The sequence below is a fragment of the Jaculus jaculus genome, chromosome 5 (genome assembly GCF_020740685.1).
Source record: "Jaculus jaculus isolate mJacJac1 chromosome 5, mJacJac1.mat.Y.cur, whole genome shotgun sequence".
Taxonomy (NCBI): Eukaryota; Metazoa; Chordata; class Mammalia; order Rodentia; family Dipodidae; genus Jaculus; species Jaculus jaculus.
The window spans coordinates 156,865,607-156,878,238 of record NC_059106.1 but is presented as its reverse complement, the minus strand read 5'-3'; the positions used below and the strand labels follow the sequence as shown (position 1 = coordinate 156,878,238).

Here is a 12,632-nt window from a genome sequence, read left to right as displayed (position 1 = left end):
TCAAGGCCACCCTGAGACTACATAGTGAATTTCAGGTCAGCCCGGGCTAGAGTGAAATCATACCTTGAAAAGCCAAAAAAAAAAAAAAACCCACCTAATAATAGTAATAAATAAATAAATAAAGGTGAGCAGCATTCCTAAGGTGTTTTCTGGCCTCACACATGCACACATATGTGCACACACATAAACACACACACACACACACACACACGTAAAGGTCGATTAGTCCAGCCCATTGGGTGTTCAGAGCTAGCTCACTCTTGCCGCTCCCGCCCTGCTACAGTGACAAGACATGAGCCAGTTCCCTCCTTTGCCGCGCTTCCCACCTCGGTGAAGCTTCCGCTAAAATTGTCAGCCTGAAAGAAACCCTTTCCTCCCATGAGCTGCTTCTGGCCAGGTGTTTTGTCCCAGCAACGAGAAGGCAACTGCAACACAAGCCACGACCAGCATTTCCTGTGGGCGCCGGATCTGAACTCCAGTCATCATGTCTGCATGGCAAGCATGCTAACCACTGAGCAATCTCCCCTGGCCCCTAAGCCACTGTCACTTTGTCCCTCCCCCACATACAATGGGAAAAAGGTCAAGAAGCTCCGCCCAGGACAAGGTTCCCTGGTACTTGCAGACCAGCTCATCAGGCCCAGTTGGTGAGCTCCAGATTCAGATCCCCATCTTACAAAACTAGGTAGAGAGTGATTGAGGAAGAACCACAATATTGACCAGTGATCTCCAGGTACACACGTGTGCACGTACACACACACACACACACACACACACACACACACAGAGACAATGCAAACACATACAAAAAAAATAACCCACCCCTGTGTAACAGGCCCTACAAGCTACAAATTCAGATGTAATAGGCTATGGGAATGGTATATTTACCACAGAAAAACCCTGAGAAAATTACTCTCTCTATTCTACCAAGACCTCACAAAAATCAGCCAATCAAGAAATCTGACAGGAGAGGCAGGGCAGATGGCTCAGCAGTTAAAGGTCCTTGCTTTCAAAGCGTGTCAGCCTGGGTTCAATTCCCCAACACCCATGTAAAGCCAGGCATAGCAAGAGGCCCTGGTATACCCACACATTCACAGTTTCTGTCTCTCACATTAAGCAAGTTTTTAAAAAAAGTTTCTTTTTTTTAATCTCTCACAGGAATAAAAGGAAAGCTAGAGACCATGCATATAAGTACTAACACAAAAACATGGGGGAAAGTTCAAGGTCACTGGTCATCCAAGAAAAGCAAATGAAAACATCACCACAGGACATTAAATGCAGGCCTCTTCAATGGGAAGCATTCGGGAAAACCAGTCACAGGGCTGCCAAAGTTGCAAGGAAGCCTGAAGTTGCACCTCACTGTTTACACATCTACACTGGTACAAAACGTTTTTGGGAAAAATTCTGATGACACGTATGACCACTGTAAACATGCCCATGCTCTCTTTTGGTATAGAATATCTGGGAATCCATCCCAAGAAAAATAACCCAACAGAAAGAAAAAAAAATCAGCCCAGGCTCATCATATATAATTTATAGTTTGAAAATCAGAAACAATCAAAAACTCCCCACCAGGGAAGGGTTAAATAAATTGTGTAATGTATCCTTCAAACAAGATGTCAGGAAGTGACGGGACATCGGTGGGATCTTCCTAACCACATGGAAAAACACCCATGATATAAAGTTAAAAGAGAAAGGCAAATTGCCATTGTGTAAAACTTTATTCTCAGATACCAGGACTTGGAAGACATCTAAAAAAACTAAACATCTTGCAAGGTGTGGTGGTGCACGCCTTTAATCCCAGCACTTGAGAGACAGAGGTAGGAGGATCGCCGTGAGTTTGAGGCTAAACTGAGACTACATAGTGAATTCCAGGTCAGCCTGAGCTATAGCGAGACCCTACTTCAAAAAGCCAAAAAAAAAAAAAAAAAATCTTGTCATTCAATGGGTAAAACTTATAGATGAACCTTTTTTCTCATTTGCTTTTAATGTTATTGTGATGTTTGTGCCAAAGAATGGTGATAATGGTGATGACATTTTATTTTATTTATTTGTTCGTTTGTTTATTTTTCGAGGCATGGTCTCCCTCTGGCTCAGGCTGACCTGGAACTCAGTATGGAGTCTCAGGGTGACCTTGAACTCACAGAGATCCTCCTACCTCTGCCTCCAGAGTGCTGGGATTGAAGGTGTGTGCCACCATGTCCGGTGTGATGATATTTAAGAAAGATTCCAGAGACTGGGAAGATGGCTCAGCTGGTAAAGGGTTTGTGTGTGTGTGAGGACCTGAGTTCGAATCCCCAGCACCCATGTCACTGCTGGATGAGCCTTTATGATGGCCTGCCTGTCATCTTAGTGCTAGGAAGGCGGAAACAAGATTCCAACTTCTAGGTTCAAGTGAGAGACCCTGTCTCAATAAATAATAAAAACATGAAGGAGGACACCCAATGTCAACCTTTCATCTCCACGTGCATGCACACTCGAGTGCACAACTGCTTACACATGCATGTGCCTACATGCACGTCCATGACAGATGCATACAAGGTGTGAGTGTTGAAGGCATGCTGTGCTGTTGTGAGAACCAGAGTGGTCCCTGACCACTGTGTGCCTCACGGCCCAGCTAGTTTTCTCCAGGCGTGTCGGTTTCCCATGGGACACCCCACATCCGAAGCACGTGGGATTTGCCAGACTTTAGCTTATTTGCAAAGCAAAGTACACCAGCCACGCTCTCACGCCAGATGCTCTGGCCGCCAGCTGCAGATCACTTCCAGAGACCAGGATGAGAGCCAGCCTCACAGCTCTCCTGAGCTCCCTCTTCGGAGCTCGCGCCAGGCCTACAGTGAAGGCTAAATGGCGCTGTCCCCTTCTTCGAAGCCATATAACTGGACCTTGGGAATAGCTGGGAGTGCCAAGTGCAGATCACACATGCGCACACGCGCGTGCACACACACACACTGGAAGCCCGTAGCCCGGATGTGGCCTGTAGGCATGTTTTGTTTGGCTCATCTCAGTGTTTTAAAAAGTTGGAACATTTCACTTTTTTTTTTTTTAAATAAAAAATACGGATTTCCAGCATGTCAGGAGCGGTTAGAAGCTACACTCCCATGAGACCCACACTGCCAGCCTGCGTCTCTCCGCAGGGACCCAGTGCGGGCACTCCTCCATGCTCACAAGGGACTCCGATTCATTCACCCATCTCAGGGTTCACGCGGGCACCCATTCTGCGGGGGTGGATAGGCCACACACCACACACTGGGAAGGAAGTTACAGGGATGAGGTGGCACTGACTAGGCTCCAGCTCTGTGCTAACAGGTACCAAGGAAATCTCTCTGGGGTGACATTCGAGTTGATTCCTAGTGTTTCAGCCAGCCAGTGAGTGCTGGGGCAGAACAGCTTAGGCCAAAGGAACAGCTTGTGCAAAAAAGACCTGTGGGGCGTGAATGAGTACGGAATGCACCAGAGGTAGTGAGGGGAAGGGGACAGAGAGCCAGGATCACCACAGCAAGTGCTCTAATGACAATGGGCAGAGTGCAGGGCGTGGAGGGGGCATGTGGTCTGTGGTCTGTTAAACTGAAATGAAATCCTTCCAGATGGTCAGTAAAGAAGGGAGGGGCCCCTGGTTGTTCAGTGGGGGAGATGCTCACAGTGGGCTGTGGGTGAAGAGGGACAGATTGGGGATAACACTACCGGCCAGGGAGTCTGTTGGACTTGGGGAAGGAGAAGATGGGTCACCAAGGAAGAGAGAAAGAGGGCCTTCTGAGGTATCTGACATGAAGGCATAAACAAAAGATGTTAACGAAGAGTTCATGGGGCGCACATGACAAGTGGGGTTTCCAACTTGAATGTACTGTTTCCATGGTCAAAAAGCACCTGATTTCTTAGTAAAGAAATGGACCCACAGGCCAGGCGTGGTGGCACACGCCTTTAATCCCAGCACTCAGGAGGCAGAGGTAGGAGGATCACGGTGAGTTCAAGGCCACCCTGAGACTACATACTGAATTCCAGGTCAGCCTGGGCTAGAGTGAGACTCTTCTGCTAAAAACAAACAAGCAAAAAGAAAAAAAGAAAAAGAAATGGACTGGCCAGAAAAGACTGTATCTTTGCATGCATGAGATTCGGACCTGAGAGGTGAGCAGGGATTTGAGGTTTCCATGCAAGGCTGAGGGCTGGGATGGGCTGGACTCAGGAGTTATCTTTGACTTTTCCTTAACATTGCAGAACCCAGGGCAAGAGTGGCTCTTGTACATTGGCTGTGGATCATTAACACAGTGGATAACTTGGTCCTGATCACTGCACAGAAGTGCTTGGTGGTGACAGGCAGGAGGTCAGGGACAGGGTCACCAGGTCATTTTGGCCAGAGCTTAAGGGGTTTCAAGGTTACTGATGACATTTTAACAGTGGGCAGACCTGAGGACTCCTCCAGCTCTCCAGAGAAACCTGTCTTTAACGTTGGTGTCTTACACCTCATTTAGCTGATTTCTTTTCCCACTTAAACCCAATTCCGCTGGGCGTGGTGGTGCACGCCTTTAATCCCAGCACTTGGGAGGCAGAGTAGGAGGATCACCATGAGTTCGAGGCCACTCTGAGACTACATAGTGAATTCCAGGTCAGCACGGGCTAGAATGCGACTCTACCTCGAAAAAAAAAAAAAAAAAATCCAAAAACGAACCCAATTCCCATCCAGCTTCCTTGGAAGGCAGGTAGCTATGAGGTGAATATACAAGTTTGGCCCATTGATAGACCTACTTGACAGAATGGCGTCTGCTCAAATGAGCAGCTGAAATAATGGCTTGCTGTGCCTTCCCCAAACACATGCAGCCAAGCTAGGTATAATAAGCTTGAGAAATGGGATTCCCTTCCCCATGTTAAGAAGCGGTAGATGGGGAAGGACATAGCAGGATGCACAAAGGAGAAACAGCCCGTGGTGTCCTGCATGACTCCCATAACTCCCCTCTAGAAAAGTCTCTTTAAAAAAAATCATTCATATTTATTTATTATTTGCAAGGAGACAGTGAGACTGAGAGACAGAGAAAGAATGGGTGCACTAGGGACTCTTGCTATTGTCAATAACTCTAGATGCATGTGCCACTTTGTGTATCTGGCTTTTACGTGTGTGCTGGGAAATTGAACCCAGGCGAACAGACTTTATGAGCAAGTGCCTTTAACTGCTGAGCCATCTCCCCAGCCCCTAGAAAAGTCTCTTAAATAGTAAAAAGTCTGAGAGGGAGGTGGGGGAGGGGAGTTTTTTGTTTTTCATTTTTCTGCAGAAGAGGATTATACCACCAAGAAAGTCTAGGAATAGGAAGACCCCTACAGTGACCCAGGCCATCCATGGTGGGGTGGAGACACTGAAAAGAAAGAAGGCCACAGCTCCTAACCAAACACATTTAGGAGTCATTTGAGAAGGACAGAATCACAGGAACAATGAGATATTCTTGAAGAATACAGTAGAAATTAGAGTCAAGAACAGACAATGGGAACCCACTATCCCAAGTGCCTGCTGGCCCATTTGGTAGCCACACTTATGAAGACAGGAGACTAAGCCCCCAGATCTACTTAAGAACAGATGAACTCTGGTGCTTTGGGGACCTGTCAGGGCCTCCTTTGACAGATCCTCATCATCCTCAAGAGACGCCTCCAAAAAAGAAAAATAAATAAATAAGTAAAAGAAAATAATAAAATAGAATCTTAAAAAGAAACGCCTTCCCAGGACACTGGGTGTGGGCCTCCCTTGGGTTCATTTTCTAAAAAAAAATATTTGTAAGCAGAGGAGAGAAGGGGGGAAGGAGGGAGGGAGAATATGGGTGCATCAGGGCCTCTTGCTACTACAAACAAGGTCCAAATGCATGCCCCACTTTGTGCATCTTGCTTTATGTGGGTACTGGGGCATTGAACCCAGATATCAGGCTTTGCAAGCAAGCACCTTTAATCACTGAGACATCTTTCCATCCCCCTCAATCCATTTTTAATAAATATAATGAAATACTTCACGCTGAGAAACTGTGTAAAGAAAAGAGGTTTATTTGGGTGCACAGTCTGGTCCAAGGTCAAGGGTCCACATCTGCTGATGGCCCTCTGGCTGGCAGAGTCCCAAGGAAGCAGAGGGCTTCACATGGGAAGAGACAGGGAACATCCAATGCCGCTTCCATTCTCTCCCTCTTCTTTTCTTTTCTTTTCTTTTTTATTTTTATTTTTTTGTTTTTTGAGGTAGGGTCTCACTCTGGTCCAGGCTGACCTGGAATTAACTCTGTCATCTCAGGGTGGCCTTGAACTCATGGCAATCCTCCTACCTCTGCCTCCCGAGTGCTGGGATTAAAGGCGTGCACCACCGCGCCCGGCTCCCTCTTCTTTTAAAGAGACCAGCATTGAATCATGTACTCTCCACCCTGGAGATGCTCTAATCCCACTCATTGCTCAGACATCCCACTTCTAAGTAGCTTAAACTCTCACCTTCTTAATGCCTTCAATGGCAATTAAATTGCAGCGCCTGAACCCTCAGGGGACACACTGAAATTATATCTAAGTCAGAGCATTTTCCCTCTTGTTCCCAAGGTTCATGTGCCTCTCATAATGCAAAAATATTGTCTTTCCATCCCCCAAGAGTCTCACAGCTTTTGCTCATTCCAGCAGGAATTCAGTTGTGAACCTGTAAAACCAAAGCAAGAGACCCACTTCTAAGACATGACAGTGGAGGTTAACATTCTTGTTCCAAAAAAAGAAACGTAAGAGACGTAAGATGGCTTAGTGGTTAAGGTGATTGCCTGCAAAGCCAAAGGACCCAGGTTCAATTCCCCAGGACCCACACAAGGTGACAAATGCATCTGGAGTTCATTTGCAGTGGCTGGAGGCCCTGGTGCTCAAATTCTCATTCTCTCTCTGTTTTTCTCAAATAAATAAATAAAGGCTATGCGTGGTAGCTCATGCCTTTAATCCCAGCACTCAGGAGGCAAAGGTAGGAGGATTGCTGAGAGTTCGAGGCCAGCCTGAGAAGACATAGTGAATTCCAGGCCAGCCTGGGCTAGAGTGAGACTCTACCTCAAAAAACAAAAAAATAATAAATAAAAATAGAAGACAGACATAGGAAGTAGAAAGGATTATTCATCCCAAAGCAAAACTGAACCCCCCCCCAAAGAAATAAACAAACAAACAAAAAAAACCCCTGAAACCCCAGCAGGGTGGACACTAAACCCGAAAGTTCCAAAGCCCATTCCTTGAGCACTGGGGTTCCTGAGACCTTGCTACACTTCCCTGGCCTCAGGGTTAAGCTCTCTCTTGCTGCTTTCCTCAGTGGGAGCTGCGGGTCATTGATAGCTGTACATTTGGGGGATCCCCACGGAGGCTCCACTTCCAGGTTCCACTAGGCATCACTTCATTGGGGGGTGGAGGGGGGGAGATCTGACCCACCAGTTGATTTCTGCCAGGCCCCCCAAGGCTTTCCTTTGAAGTCTCGGTGGAAGCCATGACTCTATGATGACAAACCACGGCGAACAACTCCACGCCCACCGGTGCGAGCTACACCTGGCTGCCTGACCGCAGGCCTTTTTCCACTCGCACGTGGCAGCTGGCTGCCTCTTCCCCACACGAATCTCTAGCGAGTGGCCACGCCCTTACATGGTTCTCAGCTCCTTCCTTGGTCAGACTGAGTCTTGCCTTTGGCTCCCAAGTTTCACTGTCAATCTGATTAAAGGCAGCCGGTGATCTCCACGTTGCAGCTCCAGAATGCTTTGTTGATTTGAAGTCTCCTCCACCCAACAGACTAGTCCATCGTCGTGCCGTTGGGTCTTCCGCAAAGTTCCAGGGCATGGAGAGAATGAGCCGTGTTCTTGCTACTTCACAGGGGGAAACCTGGGGAGCCTTGTTTTCATCGGGGACTAACTCTAGTCTCCTCTCCCGTGTCTTCACTGGAATTGGCCCGTAACATTTCACGTACAGCGACAGAGGCCTTTTTTCCAGCCCATTCCTTCAAACTCTTCCAGCCTCTGCCCATTGCCCACTTTGAAAAATTTTCACATTCTCCATTTCCCCATTTTCAGATACAGTCATAGCAATGACTGTATTTATTTATTTATTTATTTGTATTTTCTTTTTCTTGAGTTTTGTTTTACTGTAAGGAAATGCCCAAGCTGAGTGACATTGTAAAGAAGAGAGGTTTATTTTGGCTCATGGTTCTGATCCAGGGGCAACAGCCTGCATAGAATTGGGGATGACTTCAATGCAGGCAGGGGCCCACTGCAGCACAGGGCAGAGCGGGGGATGGGAACGTTTGTGTGTCTCTGGTTTCACTCGCTTCTCTGTGTGAGTGTGTGTGAAGCGCATGTGGTGGGCTGTGTTATGTGTGGTTTACGCCGGTGTGTGTGCGTGTGATGTATATGTGGTGTGGTGTGCTACGAGCAGGTGTGTGTGCAGATGTGGTGCCGCGTGTGTGCATACAGCAGCCAGAGGAGAACTTCCTGTGTATTTACTCATCCACATACTTCCTTGAGATAGAGTCTCTCCCTCAACCTGGAGCTGCTGCTTTAAGGTCAGCAAGCCCCAGGCATTCTCCACTGTCCACCTCCACACACAGGGGTTACAGAAATGCATGGCCATGCCCAGCTTTTTTTCCTTCTTCCTTCCTTCCTTCCTTTTCTTTCTGTTTTTCGAGGTAGGGTCTCACTCTAGTCCAGGCTGGCCTGGAATTCACCCTGTATCCTCGGGGTGGCCTCGAACTCATGGTGATCCTACCTCTGCCTCCCAAGTCTTGGGATTAAAGGCATGCGGCACCACGCCCAGCTTCCATGCCCAGCTTTTTATGTGGTCCTGGGGAGTGGAACTCAAGCAGTTTCAGGCTCTCATCTCCCCAAGCTGTGACTTTATTCTTTTAAAGTCATCAGGATTCATTCATGGAAACTACACCTTTAACTAATCCTGATCACTTCTCAGAGGCCCCACCTCTAAACATCTCCATAAGATTAAGTTTCCACCGCTTTAACACCTTTCAGTGGGGATTGAACGCTTAGAGGATACTCAGGCTACATCCAAACATTGTGAGACTTTCAGAGGCGTGTTATCCTAGTATCCTGGTTCTCTTGTTGGTGTCAGTCGAGAGTTTGCTTATGCAATTAGGTCACGTATGAATTTTTTTTTTTAATATTTTTTGTCCATTTTTTATTTATTTATTTGAGAGTGACACACACAGAGCGAAAGACAGATAGAGGGAGAGAGAGAGAGAATGGGCGCGCCAGGGCTTCCGGCCACTGCAAGCGAACTCCAGATGCGTGCGCCCCCTTGTGCATCTGGCTAACGTGGGACCTGGGAAATCAAGCCTCGAACCGGGGTCCTTAGGCTTCACAGGCAAGCGCTTAACCGCTAAGCCATCTCTCCAGCCCACGTATGAATTTTTATAGGTACAAGGTATTACTTAGGCATGAATTTCTTTTTTAAAATGAATGTCTAATTTTTTTTTAAATTATTTATTTATTTGAGAGCGACAGACACAGAGAGAAAGACAGATAGAGGGAGAGAAAGAGAATGGGCGCGCCAGGGCTTCCAGCCTCTGCAAACGAACTCCAGACGCGTGCGCCCCCTTGTGCATCTGGCTAACGTGGGACCTGGGGAACCGAGCCTCAAACCGGGGTCCTTAGGCTTCACAGGCAAGCGCTTAACCGCTAAGCCATCTCTCCAGCCCTGAATGTCTAATTTTTGTATGCAATCCACAAATAAATCCTGGCTTCTTATTACATGGAGGGGCTCACGTTTGATATTGGCTGTTTTGCAGCTGGGTCTGCTCTCACTGGTAAGCAACAGAGAGATGGCAAAGCCTTTCCATTGCTGTAAACTGCAATAGAATGACTTAAAAAAAAAATTTTATTTATTTACTGATTTGAGAGAGAGGAAGAGAATGGGTGTGCCAGGGCCTCCAGCTGTTGTAGACGAATTCCAGACACATGCACCCCCTTGTGCATCTGGCTTATGTGGGTCCTGGATAATAGAACCGGGATCCTTTGGCTTTGCAGGCAAATGCCTTAACCGCTAAGCAATCTCTCCAGCACCCGCCCCCCCTTTATTGTTTTTTCAAGGTAGGGTCTCTCTCTAGCTTAGGCTCACCTGGAATTCACTATGTAGTCTCAGGGTGGCCTCGAACTCAAGGCAATCCTCCTATCTCTGCCTCCTAAGTGCTGGGATTAAAGGTGTGTGCCACCATACCCAGCTCTCAGAATGATTTTTTTTTTTTTCATGTCAACTGGACTAGGCACAGGCTCTAGGTATCTTAATTAAAGACAAGATGCTGACATGAGGGTATTTTTATATATGACTCACATTTAAATCAGTAGTCCTGTAGTGAAGCAGATCTCACTCCACAGTGTGTGGGTGGGACTCCTGTAATCAACTGAAGGTTTTGTTGTTACTTTGCTTTCGAGGCAAGGTCTCATGCACCCCCAGGTTGGCCTTAAACTCACTGTGTAGCTGAGGATGATCTTGAACTTCTGATCCTCTGACCTCTACCTCCTGAGTGGTAGAATATCACGTGTGCGCCACCATGCCCACTTCATACAGTGCTGGGGCTCAAACTCAGGGCTAGGCAAGCACTCTACCACCTGAGGTCCACCTCCGGCCCTCGAATGAACAAAGAGCAAAGACTGAGGCTTACCCGAAAAGGAATTCTCAAAGCTACGATACAGGAACCCTGTCTGTGTTACCAGCCTGCTCTCTTACACAATTCAGAATCAATACCGCAACATGAACTACTTCCTGAGTTTCTAGCCAGCCACTCTGCCATATCATAGCCAGTTCTCATCAATCACTCGATCATAATCAATGAATCAATCAGCCACCCTCTCTTCCTCTCCAGTAGGATGTATTTATCTCCTGTTGGTCCTGTTAATCAGGAGATCCCTGATCATCTGTACTGAATGACTGGAGGGTGGAGCTGTTGGGCTCAGCCCGTGACATCATCTCTAAGCCCCAAACTGCAGGATTCTAAGGCTGAATTTATTTATTTATTTGACAGAGAAAGAAGGGGAGAGAGAGAATGGGCACACCAGGGCCTCCAGCCGCTGTAAATGAACTCCAGATGCATGCTCCCCCTTGTGCATCTGGCTAACGTGGGTCCTGGGGAATCGAGCCTGGGTCCTTTGACTTTGCAGGCATGTGCCTTAACCATTAAGCCATCCCTCCAGCCCTAAGGCTGACTTCTTAAAACACACTCCAGATCCAGTCCAGTCTCACCTGAAACTGGCTCTTTCCTTGGCTCAGACACCCATCTCCAGATGTCCTCAGTGGGGATTTGGTTTTAGGTCTCCCTGCAGATCCCAAAACTCTCTGTCTGCCTCTTTCTCTCTCTGTTGCTCTCAAATAAATAACAAAAAAATAAAAAAATAAGGTGGACGAGCAACTGAGGAAGGCACCTGGTGTTGACCTCTGACTTCCGTATGCAGTCGCATGTGAACCTGTACACACATATGCCCACACGCATACAATGGTGCAATATACACAATGCACACACACCCCACACACATACACATACATAGGGTGTAGTCTTTGCCCAGAACCTATACATCTTCTCACTTACTTTAAGTCAACTCTGGACTATTTATAGTACCTCACACGACAACGTAACTACATACATGTTATACATTACAGTGTGGGTTAGAGAATAAGATAAGAAGTCTGCACAGGTTCAGTAAAGGAATTTTTTTTTTCGAGGTAGGGTCTCACTCTAGCCCAGGCTGACCTGGAATTCACTATGGAGTCTCAGGGTGGCCTCGAACTCACGGCAATCCTCCTACCTCTGCCTCCCGAGCGCTAGGATTTAAAGACGTGCGCTACCACGCCCAGCCAGTAAAGATAATTTTTATCATTCTTTTTTTGTTTGTTTGTTTTGTTTTTCAAGGTAGGGTTTCACTTTAGTTTAGGCTGACCTGGAATTCACTACATAGTCTCAGGGTGGCCTCGAACTCACGGTGATCCTCCTACCTCTGCCTCCTGAGTGCTGGGATTAAAGGTGTGCGCCACCACGCCTGGCTGGAATTTTTTTTTTTTTTTCTCCCCAAGTGTTTCCATGCTGTGGTTGGTTAATTCCAAGGAAGCAGAACCCCTGAGCATGGAGCCGGCTGCATTCATTCCTTTCATATCTGTTTTCTCATGCCCTCACCGTCCACGGCTGGAAGGTTAGCTCTGTGACTGGGCAGGCCGTGGGTCACTGGTGACTCACCACAGCCTGGAGCAGAGCAATGCTTTCAGCAGACGCTTGTCTACTCCACGTGGAAGGACTGAACTGAATGCGGGGCCGAAAGACCCACCGAGGAGAGATGGATGCTCTCTGCCCTTGTCTTGCCCTCTGATTCAGGCCCTGGCCACTTCCTTGGGGACCCATGACTGTAATCCATTTAGGCAGCACCCCAACAACAGCCAGATACACTCACATACCAAAGGGGGGCAGTCGCTCTGCTGCTGAGGGGCACATGCCCCTTTCCTGGGTCCTCCTGCCATAGGTTGCGGAGTAGATGTTGAGAAACTTGGACTCGTGACAGTGCAATTTCAGCTCCTGGTCTTCACACACAGTTTTGTTTTTTAACTCATCTGAAATGCAAACAGAAGCCAGTGGCACCATCAGCCTCACTGGGAAGGAATGGGTGAGGAGATTCTGGGTCTGGCCA

General features: G+C 47.5%; 1 protein-coding gene across 2 annotated transcripts in view; it reads right to left on the bottom strand.

Annotated features, from left to right (window-relative positions):
• Nucleotides 1–12,632, bottom strand: part of Eva1c (eva-1 homolog C) — a 111,944-nt gene that overhangs the window by 29,521 nt on the left and 69,791 nt on the right. For both annotated transcript variants that reach the window (XM_045150565.1, XM_045150566.1), the window contains one exon: nt 12,403–12,555. In XM_045150565.1, coding sequence (XP_045006500.1) covers nt 12,403–12,555 — 153 coding nt within the window. The remainder of the gene's footprint in view (nt 1–12,402; nt 12,556–12,632) is intronic.